Genomic DNA, 11769 nt, shown 5'->3' with positions numbered 1-11769 from the left:
TCGTAACCATTTTTTACTAATGCATCCATTTTTTGCTTTCGTAAGGTTAGTGCCATGGAAGTAAAAAAAAAAAGTGAAACTAATAGAAATGAACTCCCATTACTTTCAACTACCGCCAAACTACTCCGTGCGCGCTCTCTTGGTCGCACTTCCCTCCTTGTAGAGCTTCTTCAGATTAGCTCTCTCGATCTGGTACTCACGCACTTTTTTCTGGCGGTCGTTATACCATTTCTTCGTCTTCGTGATCGTCACGTACGCCGTCTTTCCCTTTCCCGCAGGTTTCATGGTGAACGACGCGCCATTCTGCATCTCTCGCACACAATCCGCCGCATACTTTCTCGCTTAAGGAAGACTGTTGAACGACACCAAACCCACCGTCTTCATGGAGGTGTCGGGACCACGAAGGAACGCCTCAATCTTGGGGTTCTTAGGGAACTCGGCATTGGGCATTTCCCATGAAAACTTCGTATTCAAGCGGCGGATCTCACCCTTCAGCCACTTCGCCCTTTTGGCGGCAATGGAGGCGAGGACTGTGTACTTCTCACTTGTCTCGTCAAGGTCACCAATATACTGCGAAAACACTTCGATCATTGGGCCCAGTTCGCCCGGGTATTTCTCCTTAAAAGTGGCTTGTCAACGTCTCAAAGACGTCGTTGTTGCTTGAGAGGATAGCGTGCTTCCACAGGATTCCAATCACCTTGGAAGAATTCAAATGGGCTGTATCAGCTTGCAGGGCTGCTCCATTGTCCAATCCGTCAACTACTTGCAGCGTCATCTCAAGCTCCGTCTCCCCAAAATCTTCCTCTTGATACTCATCCGTTCTATTCCCCAGCACGGGCAGCATGGCCGCCCCAATGTCGCCCCAGTCAAATGTTTTGACGACTTTCGTTATCCCTGGGATAAGAGTCGTATTCTCACTCAAGTTACCAAGAGAAGGACAAAAGTTGGTGAGAAACAACGTTGTCAGCTCTTGGTCTCCTGCGTCGACCAGCAGCCCGAAAAACGACCGACAGAATCTCGCTGACGCCTTCTTGTCACTCGCCCAGGTCTTAAACGTCTTCCCTGAACCAAGCTTCTTACTAGCCCCGTCGAGGAATGTGCGTAGCTTTGCCGCGTCAACCGGTCGTCGATTCATCAATGCCTCGACAGCAAGTTCCGCCGACATCGCCTTCAGTGCATTTTCAGGATGTTGGGCAGCCGGCCACGCCACAATAGCGAATCTACAGTACTTTGTGTTCCGGGTCGGACCCTCGTTACCCGTGTACGGCTCTTCATTGCTGTCACCATGAGGTTCCCACATCTGCGTGTAAGTCGCTTGGGCAGGATTCAGGAAATTGAGCTTGCATTCCAACTTGGAGTCTCTGCTACGTCCGAGATCCTCTCCACTCGTGGAATACCAATGGATAGACTGCTTGCGCTCCTCTTCTCGCCAGTCGTTGTCATACATTCCGACGGGACACGAGACAATCTTGTGGGACAGCTTCGCAATGAAAAACTCCAGTTTCTTGTCCACGGGGACGACAGCATTCGCCTCGCCCAACGCTCGAAATCTCGCACTATCGACGTGCTTCAGAGCTCCGGTGCCCAGATTTCCAATGCTCTTCGGGGTGTACTCCTGCTCCAGCAGCAACGCAAACGCCTCTTTCCCCTCAACCATCTCGCTGATCGCGTCAGCAAGGTCATCATTGGTGGGGGAGTTGGGGTCTTTCTCCAGGTAACGCATCGTCGAAGGCAGGCAAATCGAGTAGACCAAAGCGAGGCGAAAACCTTTCGTGACTTGTTCCAGGGAGTGTTGAGCATCAGCGTAGTGAACGGCATAATGCATGAAAAATGGCGCGGTACCCTCTCCTTTGCCGAAGTCGTGGCGGTATCGCTCTTTCCCGCCGCGATACACTACGAGGTCACCCGCTTGGAAGCTGAACGACCAAGGTGGCTATCATCCCGTCTTCTTTCTCGGTGTCCTGGTGCTTGACGAAGTGGCCGCCTTCTCCGTAGACCAGGAACTTGTACAGCGAGCATTCAAGTGGCCCAAGCGCTGCCCAATGGTTTTAGTGAGTTCCTCGAGACCAGGAGCCCAGAGTGTGTTCGTGATCTCCACTTGATCCGGTGCCAGCTGCCAGGATTTACGAACGTTCTCGTCCATTTTGGTGTTGTAGTTGTGTCCGAAAGGAGACTTCTCACACTTCGCGATCAGCTTTTCAGCTTGCTCTTGGCCCAGCGGGACCCCAATTGTCCCGATTTCCTTGATGACAAGGCCAGGTGCGGCTAGCAACGTGTCCGCTCGCCCTCCAAAAGAATATTCGCCGGCGTTTTCATCAGCGGCAGCGAGAATTTCACTGATCTTGATACACGCTGGCCCACTTGGAACATGCACGTCTCCGGGTTCGCCTTCTCCTCCAAACGGCCAGTCGCCCTCTTCAAAATCCTCTTCAATTGACACCATTGCCGAACGACCGCGATAAATGCGAAGTGAGGACAATGCATTGCATTTTCCAAAGCTTTCGTCAAGACCAGTCATTCTATGGGATACACATCCAGACCAGTCCATCAAATATTGATTGATGAACCATTCAATTATCGACCGGCGTGAATATCCATTGGCAGTTGATGGATCCACGGATGGATTGCTCAGGGTCGAGCAGTTGGCGGCTCACTCACTCGGTTTCGACAGGTTTGGCTGATTTTGGTTGAAAATATGTGAGAAGAAATGTGATCTTCTAAACCGGTTGCAGATAGATAGCGTGCGGAAACCACTAACATTGCGAAAATGATGAAAACCACATTGCTTAAACAAAAAAAAGAAAACGGAGAGCCAAGCTCCATCGCTAAGAACTGCCGACATATTACTCGGTGCGTGCTTTTTTCGCTGGGCTGCCAAACTTGTATAGCTGCACCAGGTTCTCCACCTCGGTCTGGTACTCGCGCACACTTTTCTGGCAATCATTATACCACTTCCTCGTCTTCGTGATCGTCACGAACGCCTTCTTGCCTTTCCCAGCAGGTTTCATGGTGAAGGACGCCCCATTTTGCACACAGTCTGCAGCGTACTTCCGCGCTTCCGGGAGACTGTTGAACGCCTTCAAACCCACAGTGTTCACGGAGGTGTCAGTACCACGAAGAAACGCCTCAATCTTCGGGTTCTCGGGGAACACGGCATCGGGCATTTCCCAAGAGAACGCTCTATCCAATCGCTGAATCTCGCTCTTCAACCACTCGATCCGTTTTGCCGCAATCGCCGCGAGTGTAGAGAATCGATCACTCTCTTCGTCCAGGTCGCCAACATACTGGGAACAAGCCTCGAGCATTGGGCCCAGATCCTTCGGGTCTTTCTGCATAAAGTGGTTGGCCAATGTCTCGAATATACTGTTGTCACTGGCGCCGAGAGCATGCTTCGACAGGATTCCAGTGACCTTGGGAGAGTTCAAATCGACCGGCTTGACCCCTCTAGGAGGCGGCTTGGTATCAGCTTCTATAGTTAACGCCATCGCCAGCTTGAGTAGCGCTTGCCGAGCAGCTCCATCGTCCAATCCGTCAAGTACTTGCAGCGTCAGTTCCAGTGCCGAGTCTCCGTTCCTCAGGAACTCCTGATTCTTTTCCCTGAGCACATCCAGCATCGCCGCCCCAATCTCATTCCAATCAAATGTCTTCAAGATCTTGGTTATCCCTGGGATAAGGGACGTATTCTCATTTAACAGACCAAGGCGGGGGCAAAACCTGGTGACGAACAACGTCGCCAGGTCGGGATCTCCAGCTTCTATCAGCAACTCGATGAAAGACCGACAAAACCTCACTGACGCCTTCTCCTTGTTCGCCCATTTGCCTTTAGCCGCAGCCATCCGCTTACTTGCCTTGTCAAGAAACGCGCGAAGGTCCGCGGCACCAACGGGTCTTCGAGCCATCAAAGCCTCGACAGCAACTTCCACAGACATAATCTCCAGTGCGGCCTCAACGCGTTGCACTGCCGGCCACGCCACAAGCGCGAATCTGGAGTACTCCGTGTGCTTGGTAGGGCCCTCGTTACCGGTGTAGGGTATTTCAGTACTGCTTCCGTAGCGCCCCCACAGTTGAGCGAAAGTTGCTTGGGTCGGATTCAAGAAATTGAGGAAGCAGCCCAACTTTTCATCCTCCGTGTTTTCTAGACACTCTCCACTCGAAGAATACCAGTCGATGGATTGCTCGCGCAACATTCCCTTCCAGCCACTGAAACTATTGTACCCGTCTTTCGGACCCGAGGTGACCTTGTGCGACAGCTTGGCGAGGAAAAACTCCAGCTTCTTGTCGTCAGGAACGGCAGCGTTCGCTTCATTCAGCGCCCGAAATCTCGCACTGTCAATGTGTTTCAGTGCCCCGGTGCCGAAACTTTCAATGCTGTACGCGGTGTACTCCTGCTCCAAGAACAATGAAAAATACTCTTTCCCCTCGACCATTTCGCTGATAGCATCCACGAGGTCGTCACTGGTGGGGGAGTTAGAATATTTCTTCAGGTTCCGCATCGTCGAGGGCAGGCATATCGAGTAGACCAAAGCTAGGCAGTATCCCTTCGTAACCTCTTCCAGGGCATGCTCCGCATCAGCGTAGTGAACTGCATAGTGTGGCAAAAATGCCGCTGTTCCCTCTGCCTTACCGAAGTCGTGGCGGTATCGCTCTTTCCCGCCGCGATACACTACAAGGTCTCCCCCTTCATGGATACTTGGCAGCTGAACAACCAAGGTGGCAATCATGCCTTCTTCCTTCTCAGTGTCCTGGTGCTTGACGAAGTGGCCGCCTTCTCCGTAGACCAGGAACTTGTAGAGGGAACATTCAAGTGGCACCGAGTCGTATCCCAAGCGCTGGCCAATAGTTTTAGTGAGTTCCTCGAGGCCAGGAGCCCAGAGTGTGTTCGTGATCTCCACTTGATCCGGTGCCAGCTGCCAGGATTTACGAACGTTCTCGTCCATTTTGGTGTTGTAGTTGTGTCCGAAAGGAGACTTCTCACACTTCGTGATCAACTTTTCAGCTTGCTCTTGGCTCAACGGAACGCCAATTGTCCCCACCCCATCTACTACAATGCCCGGAGCAACAGGCAACGTCTCCGCTTGCCCTCCAAACGAGTATTCTCCCGCCGTTTTGTCAGCGGAAGCCAATAGTTCACTGATCTTGGTGCATGCTGACCCAAATTGAGACAACACTTCTCCGGGCTCACCAAATTCTCCGAATGGCCACTCGCCATCTTCAAAATCTTCTTCCACCGAATCCATTGCTTGACCAGCGAGAAAAATGCGAAGTGGGTGAGAAGAAGAAAAGAGAAAACTTAGCAAAGAGGCCAATCAACTCCAGCCATTCAAAAAAAATACGAGTTTTTGCGGAAATGATTGATCTGATGGATGGATGGCTTAGTGCTCCAAGAGTGGACATTAATAGCAAAAGTTCAGCATATATTTCGGCAACGACAACAAAACAATTCCAGCGTCCTGCAACCTTTCCCGTTTGGGCTGAAAAGCTCATTTATGGCGCGCTTTCTTCGTTGGAGCTTGGTACTGCTCCGTCAGCTGTCCCAGTTCCTCTTTGTATCGAGCCAGCCTCTTCTGGACGCCGTCAAACCACTCGCGCGTCTTCGTGATCGTCACGAACAGTTCTTTGTTCTCGTGAGCCTCCACGACAAACGACGCCTCCTGCTGCTTCCGGTTGTTGCTCGAAGCAAAGGTCTTTGTTCCACGGCGCTCTTCTCACCCCTGACAGCAACTTGGCTTCACTGTATTGATTAATTACACCACGGACGAAATCTTTTTCATCATCACTGCAGCTTTAGCATTCTCATACTCCTCTTCTGTGAGTCTGTACCTTGGTAGAACTGTCGAAGCGGTATAGGCCCTTCATCATCGTGTTCAGTGTCCTCCCAACTACTTGCACTCGGCGATCAACTTGCAGAATGAGCACTAAAAAGACTAGAACCTGTGTGTTCTTTTCACTACTGAAGGTATGACATTAGTGAAGGTATGCCTTCAGGTATGGTATTCGGCTGATCCACGCGCGCGCGCTTTCTGGCGTTACCAGTGACATCTCCACCGTAGCGATCTTGCAACTGCTTCACCTCAGCCATGTACTCGACCAGCTTTCTTTGGTTTTCAGAAAACCACGAGCGCGTCTTGGTGATGATCACGTACGCGTTCTGGCCTCGGCCCTCCGGCTCGAGCGTGAATGATGCGTTCACCTGCTTCTCGCGCATCCACTTGGCAGCGTAGTTGCGCGCATGACCAATTCCGTTAAAATGGCGCACGCCGATGGTGTCCATAGAGACGTTGGGGCCTCGCAGAAATGCCTGGATATGAGCGTTGTCAGGGAAATGCGCATCCGGCATTTCCCACGAGAACGGTTGACCCATGGATTGGAGCTGGGTATTCAGCCAGTCAATTCTCTTGGCGGCGATGGAGGCTAGAACAGCGAACTTGTTATCGGACGCGTCAACGACAGCGATATGTTGCGAAAACGCTTCAATGACTGGTTGCAGCAGGCTCGGCTTGGTGTCCGAGAACTTATTTGCGACGATGCTGAATATATCCATGTCACCGCATCCAATGGCCCGTTTCCACAGCAATCCAACGACGCTGGACTTGCTCAACTCATCCCCGCGAAGCTGCGCGGCTTTCTCCGCTGCTGCTCGGATTAGAGCTTGTTGAGCAGCTCCAGCGTTCAAACCATCAGCAATTCGTAGCGCCATTCTCAGTCCTGAATCGTCGGCATTGCTGGCCACGCGAGAGTAGTAGTGACTCATGCGCATGGGATCAGCTGTAATAGTTCTGTCCAAGAAACCCAGCAAGACTTGGCCAATATCGTTCCAATCGAACCGACCAGCCAGTGCAATGAGTCCATCAACAAGGTCATCCTTCTTGTCATACTGGTTCAGGCCATTTACGAAATTGCTGAAGAACAAGTGCACCAAAGCCGGATCTCCAGCATCCACCAACAGCTCGCACAACGAGCAGCAAAAGCCAACGGAAACAGTCTTCGGATGATCCCACGAATTCACCCCTTCACGTGGCGCCGCTAACTTAGCACTAACCACCTCCATAAACCGGCGAAGGAGCACAGCGTCAACTGGCCTCTGCGCTTGGAGGGCCCCAACAGCCGCGTTAACGTTGATGTACTTGAAAGCATTCTCCACACCCTGAGCCGCAGGCCACGCAACGACAGCGTACCGCGAATAGGTCGTGTTTCTCGTTGCTCCAGAATTACCGAGGTATCCCTCAAATGTGCTGTTACCACGGTTTGCCCATAGTCCAGAAAACGTTTCCTGCCCCGGGTTGAGGAAGTTGAGCTCCAACTTGGATCGTATGGAATGAGCAATACTCTCCCCCCTTGGCGAGTACCACTTGATGTTCTCGTAGCGTTCGTTCTCCTCCTAGGTTCCTCCATCGTCGTAGTAATTGACATCAAGTTCCAGCTGTGCAATAAAAAATTGCAGTCTTTTCGCTGGGGAGACCACAGCGTTGGCTTCTTCAAGAGCTTGGAATCTTGCGCGATCGACACCTTTCAGTGCACGCGAGCCGAGCTCACCGATACTTTTCTCTGTGTACTCATGGGACAGCAGAAGCGCGAACGACTCGTCGTCCTGGCCCATAGCATTCACCACTCCAGCCAGCTCCTCACTCAGTGTCTGGTCGTGGCTCCTCATCAGGTGACGCATTGTCGGTGGCAAGCAAACCGAGTACACGAGTACAAGTCGATACCCGCTGGTCACCTGCTCCAGAGAGTGTTCCGCATCCGCGAAGTGCACCGCATAGTGCGGCAGGTACGCCGCCGTGCCGTCACTCTTCCCGAAATCGTGACGGTACTTCTCCTCTCCACGTCGATACACTACAAGGTCTCCTCCTTCGTGGACACTGGGCAGCTGCACCACCAACGTCGCCACCATTCCGTCCTCCTTCTCCGTATCCTGGTGCTTGACAAAGTGACCTCCTTCCCCATACACCAGAAGCTTGTACAGAAGACACTGCATCGGCACGCCCTTGTAGCCCAAACGATCCGCAATTATCTCAGTAAAGGTTGCGATTCCATTCTGCCACATTGGGTTCTTGATCTCCACTTGGTCCGGCGCCAGTTGCCAGCTCTTGCGGACGCTTTCGTCCATCATAGTGCTCAACCTCTTCCCAAAGGGGGACTTGTCACACGTGGCAATTAGCTTCGTTGCGTGCTCCTCCGTCAAGGGGACGGGGACGAGCCCCACTCCATCGACATAGAGTCCAGGGACTGCTGGGAGCGTGGCCGCTTGCCCTCCGAAGGAATATTCCCCTGCGTTGTTATCAGCCCGCGCCAGCATCTCGCTGATCTGTTGGCAGGCCGGCCCCGATGGTGCCGGGACGTCCGTGGGCTGGCCCTCGCCCCCGAACGGCCACTTGCCATCACTGAAAACCTCCGAGTCGGCCGGCTCCTCTCGATTCACGTCGCCTTCATAGTCGTCGTCGTCCACGCCATTGTTGTTGGAGTTAGCTCTGCGGTAAGTGAGACCGTGGGCGTTGATTGGCTGCAAATGGCTGCGAATGATTGGTTGTTGGAAGTTGAAGTGAAAAAAAGCAACTTTGTTCGAGTGGGCAAAGACATCTATATGTACGTCGCTATCGATTTAAGGTTGCTGTTGGAGCGTAACTACTGCACGAGGATACTACACTAGGTGCTTAGTAGCTGTCCACCTTGAAGTGGTCGGCCGTCATGACCTTGGCCCAGGCCTTGGCGAAGACCTTCTTGAAGGCGTTCTGGTCCTTGGCGAACTTCTCGACCACCACCTTGAGCTCGGGCGCCTCCAGCAGCGCCAGGTCCGTGTCCATCATGTAGATGTTCTGGCCCTCGGCCTTGAACTCCTTCTTGGACACGGCCGTCCACTTCTCGTTGAGCAGCACCTGGAAGTACTCGTTCGAGAGCTTGCTGGGGTTGGCGCTGTACGAGCCGCTGAAGCCGAGCGTCTTCTGCTGCGCGGCGCTGCGAGGGCGAGCGGCCAGGGCCACGGCCTCCTCAGGCGACACACCGAGGATCTTGATGTTGTCGCGCACGGCGGTCACCGTCGAGTTGTAGTACTCGCGCGGGGCCAGGATGTCCGAGCCGTCGCCGTTGGTGGCGTCAGTGCGGCCACCCAGGAAGTCGATCTTGGAGCTGCCGGCGTCCTCAAGAGCCACCTGGCCGGCCAGCACGATGAGATCGGCGGTCGACAGCGTCGGGTACTTCTGCTTGATGGGCTCGAGCGCGGCAATGATCTGGTCCACGCCCTTGTTCACGGGCCAGTCCTTCTCGGGCGCGAAGCGGATCTTGGCGCCGTTGCAGCCGCCGGCGTAGTCCGTGATGCGGAACGTCGACGCGCACTGCCAGGCCGCGTGCACGAAGAGCGCGCCGTTGTAGGCCGCGCCCTTGCCCGTCGAGTCGCTCGTCAGGCCGTTCACCTTCTTCTTGAGCAGCGCGCTGATGTCCTTGCGCACGGCCTTGAAGACCGGCAGCTTGGCGGGCGTCGGCGGCAGCGGGTTCTGGAACGGCTGCGCAGGCGGCACGTCCTTGCCGCGGCAGCGAGCCACGGGGCCCATGTCACGCGACGTGAGCTTGTACCAGGCGTGCGAGAAAGCCTCGTCCAGAGCGGTCTGGTTCGCCGCGAACTCCTCCGAGATTGCCTTGTAGCTGGGGTCGTGCAGCAGGGCAATGTCAGCCGTCAGCATACGCACGGGTGGCGTCGTGTCCGGCACGGGACGCCACTGAATGTGGCCACCAGGGCCCTCGTACTTCTCCCACTCGCGGGTCGTGAGGCCCTTGAAGTAGCCGTTGCCCCACTTCGTAGGCGTGAACGTCCACTGGCCCTCGAAGCCGCTCGTGAACGTGTTGTTGCCCTTGCCCTTCATCGGGCCCTCGCCACAGGTTCCGGGCCACGGGTTCTCCGGGTCCTCCAGCGGCGAAGGACCGGCGCCAGTCTTACAGGCGCCGTGCGTCTTACCGAAGGCGTGGCCGCCGCCAACAAGAGCCACCGTCTCGCGGTCGTCCATGCCCATGCGCTTGAACGTGTCGCGCACCTGAGGAGCCGATCCAGCAGGGTCGGGCTTGCCCATGGGGCCCTCGGGGTTCACGTAGATGAGACCCATCGTGGTAGGGCCCAGGGGCTCCTTGCAGTCGCCGTCGACGGCGCACGGGGCCACAGCCTCTTGCTCGGGCGTCGGGCCAAGCTGCAGGCTGCTCGTGCCGTCGACGTCATCGCGGCGGCCACCGCAGAAGCCGAGCACAGGGCCACCCATGCTCTTGATGGCCACGTTGCCCGACAGCACGATAAGGTCACCCCATGACAGAGCGTCGCCGTACTTCTTCTTGATAGGGTCCAGCAGCTTCAGAGCCTTGTCCAGGTTGGTGTTGTCGGCCCAGCTGTGCTCCGGGTTGAAACGAATGCGGCCGCCGTCACAACCACCACGGCCGTCAGCGCGACGGTAAGAACCATTGCAGTGCCACGCGAGACGGATGAAGAGACCGCCGTAGTGGCCGAAGTCGGCCGGCCAGAAGTCCTGCGAGTTGGTCATCAAGACCTCCAGGTCCTTCTTGACCAGCTCGTAGTCGATCACATCGCAGCTCTTGGCGTCGTACAGCTCGGTGGAAATCTGACGGTCCTGCTGCTTCACAGACGCGATCTTGTCGTAGCCGAACGGGCAGCTGGCGGCAGAAGCTCCGCTGGCCAAGGTGGCAATTGCAGCGACGAAGGCGGCGAGACGGACGTTCATCGTTCGAGTGTGATTTGCTTTGCGGCCTCGACGGTGAATCGGATTGTGAGATATATTCTTTTGGAAAGCCGAGCGAGATCTCTTCCGAGGAGACTTTTTCTGAGACGTTTTATCCCTAGGGTGTTCTGCTGTTCGCATGGCGCGCGTACACCACGTGCACGTTGTTCGGTTGCGCTGTCAAAGCTTTGTATGACACATTATATGGGTCTCCTTGAACCATCAGTTAAACCGGAAGCATACGCTGGGATTTTGGGATCGAAAACGAGATTGGGCATGGACCTTCGGAATGAGCCACCCCCGTTTCCTGGAGGCAACGCCAGGAAAAAGCAAATCAGACGCCATTTTGGGATGACGACAAACCACGCGATTCACGGGTGTAGAAAGGTGGATCGGACAAGGCTACACACTGTGTAGTACACAGCCATCATCTTGCGAATTACTAAGTGTATAGATACTGTACTTACGGTATCATGAAGACTACCAAACGTCTCATTCCTACTGAACGATTAGCCGCGCATGCACATTGTCTAACTACTTAAGTAGAAAAGAGGGGAAGACTAGGGGGGGGGGGGCAATGTAGAACAAGAAGGATGGTATCAGTACAATACAACATCTCAAGTTCTGTTTGGGGTTTTAGGATCACGGATTGCGGGATGGTCCAGTAAACATCCCATCCACCCATCCAAACGTTCCTGTGTACGGGCATTACAGCTCTAGTTCCAGTGGTCGACTACTGCGCAGATGCTTCTACAGTGTACAGCACACTTGAAGTGGTTGTTCACAGTGTCCCAGTTGTGCTAATACTGTATGGGGTAGTGTTCAATGGGCATTTGGAGCTCCAGAACCCAATGAATACCGCGCTCTGCTGGCATGCCGGTAGACCGACTCCATTGCTTCACTGCGATCTGCATATACTGAAATCCTAAGGGCTGGTCAGGCTGGCTGGTACTGGCTCTCGGTCTGGTGAGCGAAGGGGTAGGCGAACTACTCGGTTTTGACTCAGTCTGTTTTTTGTCCAAAATGAACAAAACATAGGCACTTTACTCAAAACCCT

At 54.3% G+C, this 11769-nt stretch overlaps 5 protein-coding genes across 5 annotated transcripts; all 5 read right to left on the bottom strand.

Moving 5' to 3' along the window:
• Nucleotides 1–120: 120 nt before the first annotated feature.
• PHYSODRAFT_326922 (hypothetical protein) lies at nt 121–1723 on the bottom strand (the record flags this gene model as incomplete). Its single annotated transcript, XM_009522966.1, has 3 exons — nt 121–303; nt 376–570; nt 650–1723. The coding sequence occupies 3 exons, from the start codon at nt 1721–1723 to the stop codon at nt 121–123; spliced, it is 1452 nt and encodes a 483-aa protein (XP_009521261.1).
• A 213-nt stretch (nt 1724–1936) lies between these two features.
• On the bottom strand, nt 1937–2443 carry PHYSODRAFT_326921 (hypothetical protein; the record flags this gene model as incomplete). Its single annotated transcript, XM_009522965.1, has 1 exon — nt 1937–2443. One exon carries the CDS (start codon nt 2441–2443, stop codon nt 1937–1939), a length of 507 nt encoding a protein of 168 aa, XP_009521260.1.
• A 400-nt stretch (nt 2444–2843) lies between these two features.
• On the bottom strand, nt 2844–5237 carry PHYSODRAFT_480540 (hypothetical protein; the record flags this gene model as incomplete). Its single annotated transcript, XM_009522964.1, has 1 exon — nt 2844–5237. One exon carries the CDS (start codon nt 5235–5237, stop codon nt 2844–2846), a length of 2394 nt encoding a protein of 797 aa, XP_009521259.1.
• A 710-nt stretch (nt 5238–5947) lies between these two features.
• On the bottom strand, nt 5948–8110 carry PHYSODRAFT_487458 (hypothetical protein; the record flags this gene model as incomplete). The annotated part of the gene is made up of 4 exons (XM_009522963.1): nt 5948–6982; nt 7040–7327; nt 7409–7813; nt 7874–8110. 4 exons carry the CDS (start codon nt 8108–8110, stop codon nt 5948–5950), a joined length of 1965 nt encoding a protein of 654 aa, XP_009521258.1.
• Nucleotides 8111–8651: 541 nt separating this feature from the next.
• Nucleotides 8652–10715, bottom strand: PHYSODRAFT_482248 (hypothetical protein; the record flags this gene model as incomplete). The annotated part of the gene is made up of 1 exon (XM_009522962.1): nt 8652–10715. The coding sequence occupies one exon, from the start codon at nt 10713–10715 to the stop codon at nt 8652–8654; it is 2064 nt and encodes a 687-aa protein (XP_009521257.1).
• Nucleotides 10716–11769: the final 1054 nt, after the last annotated feature.

This window comes from Phytophthora sojae, assembly GCF_000149755.1.
Source record: "Phytophthora sojae unplaced genomic scaffold PHYSOscaffold_2, whole genome shotgun sequence".
NCBI lineage: Eukaryota > Oomycota > Peronosporomycetes > Peronosporales > Peronosporaceae > Phytophthora > Phytophthora sojae.
The sequence above is the reverse complement of the archived record's forward strand: the minus strand, read 5'-3'. Positions and strand labels throughout refer to the sequence as shown.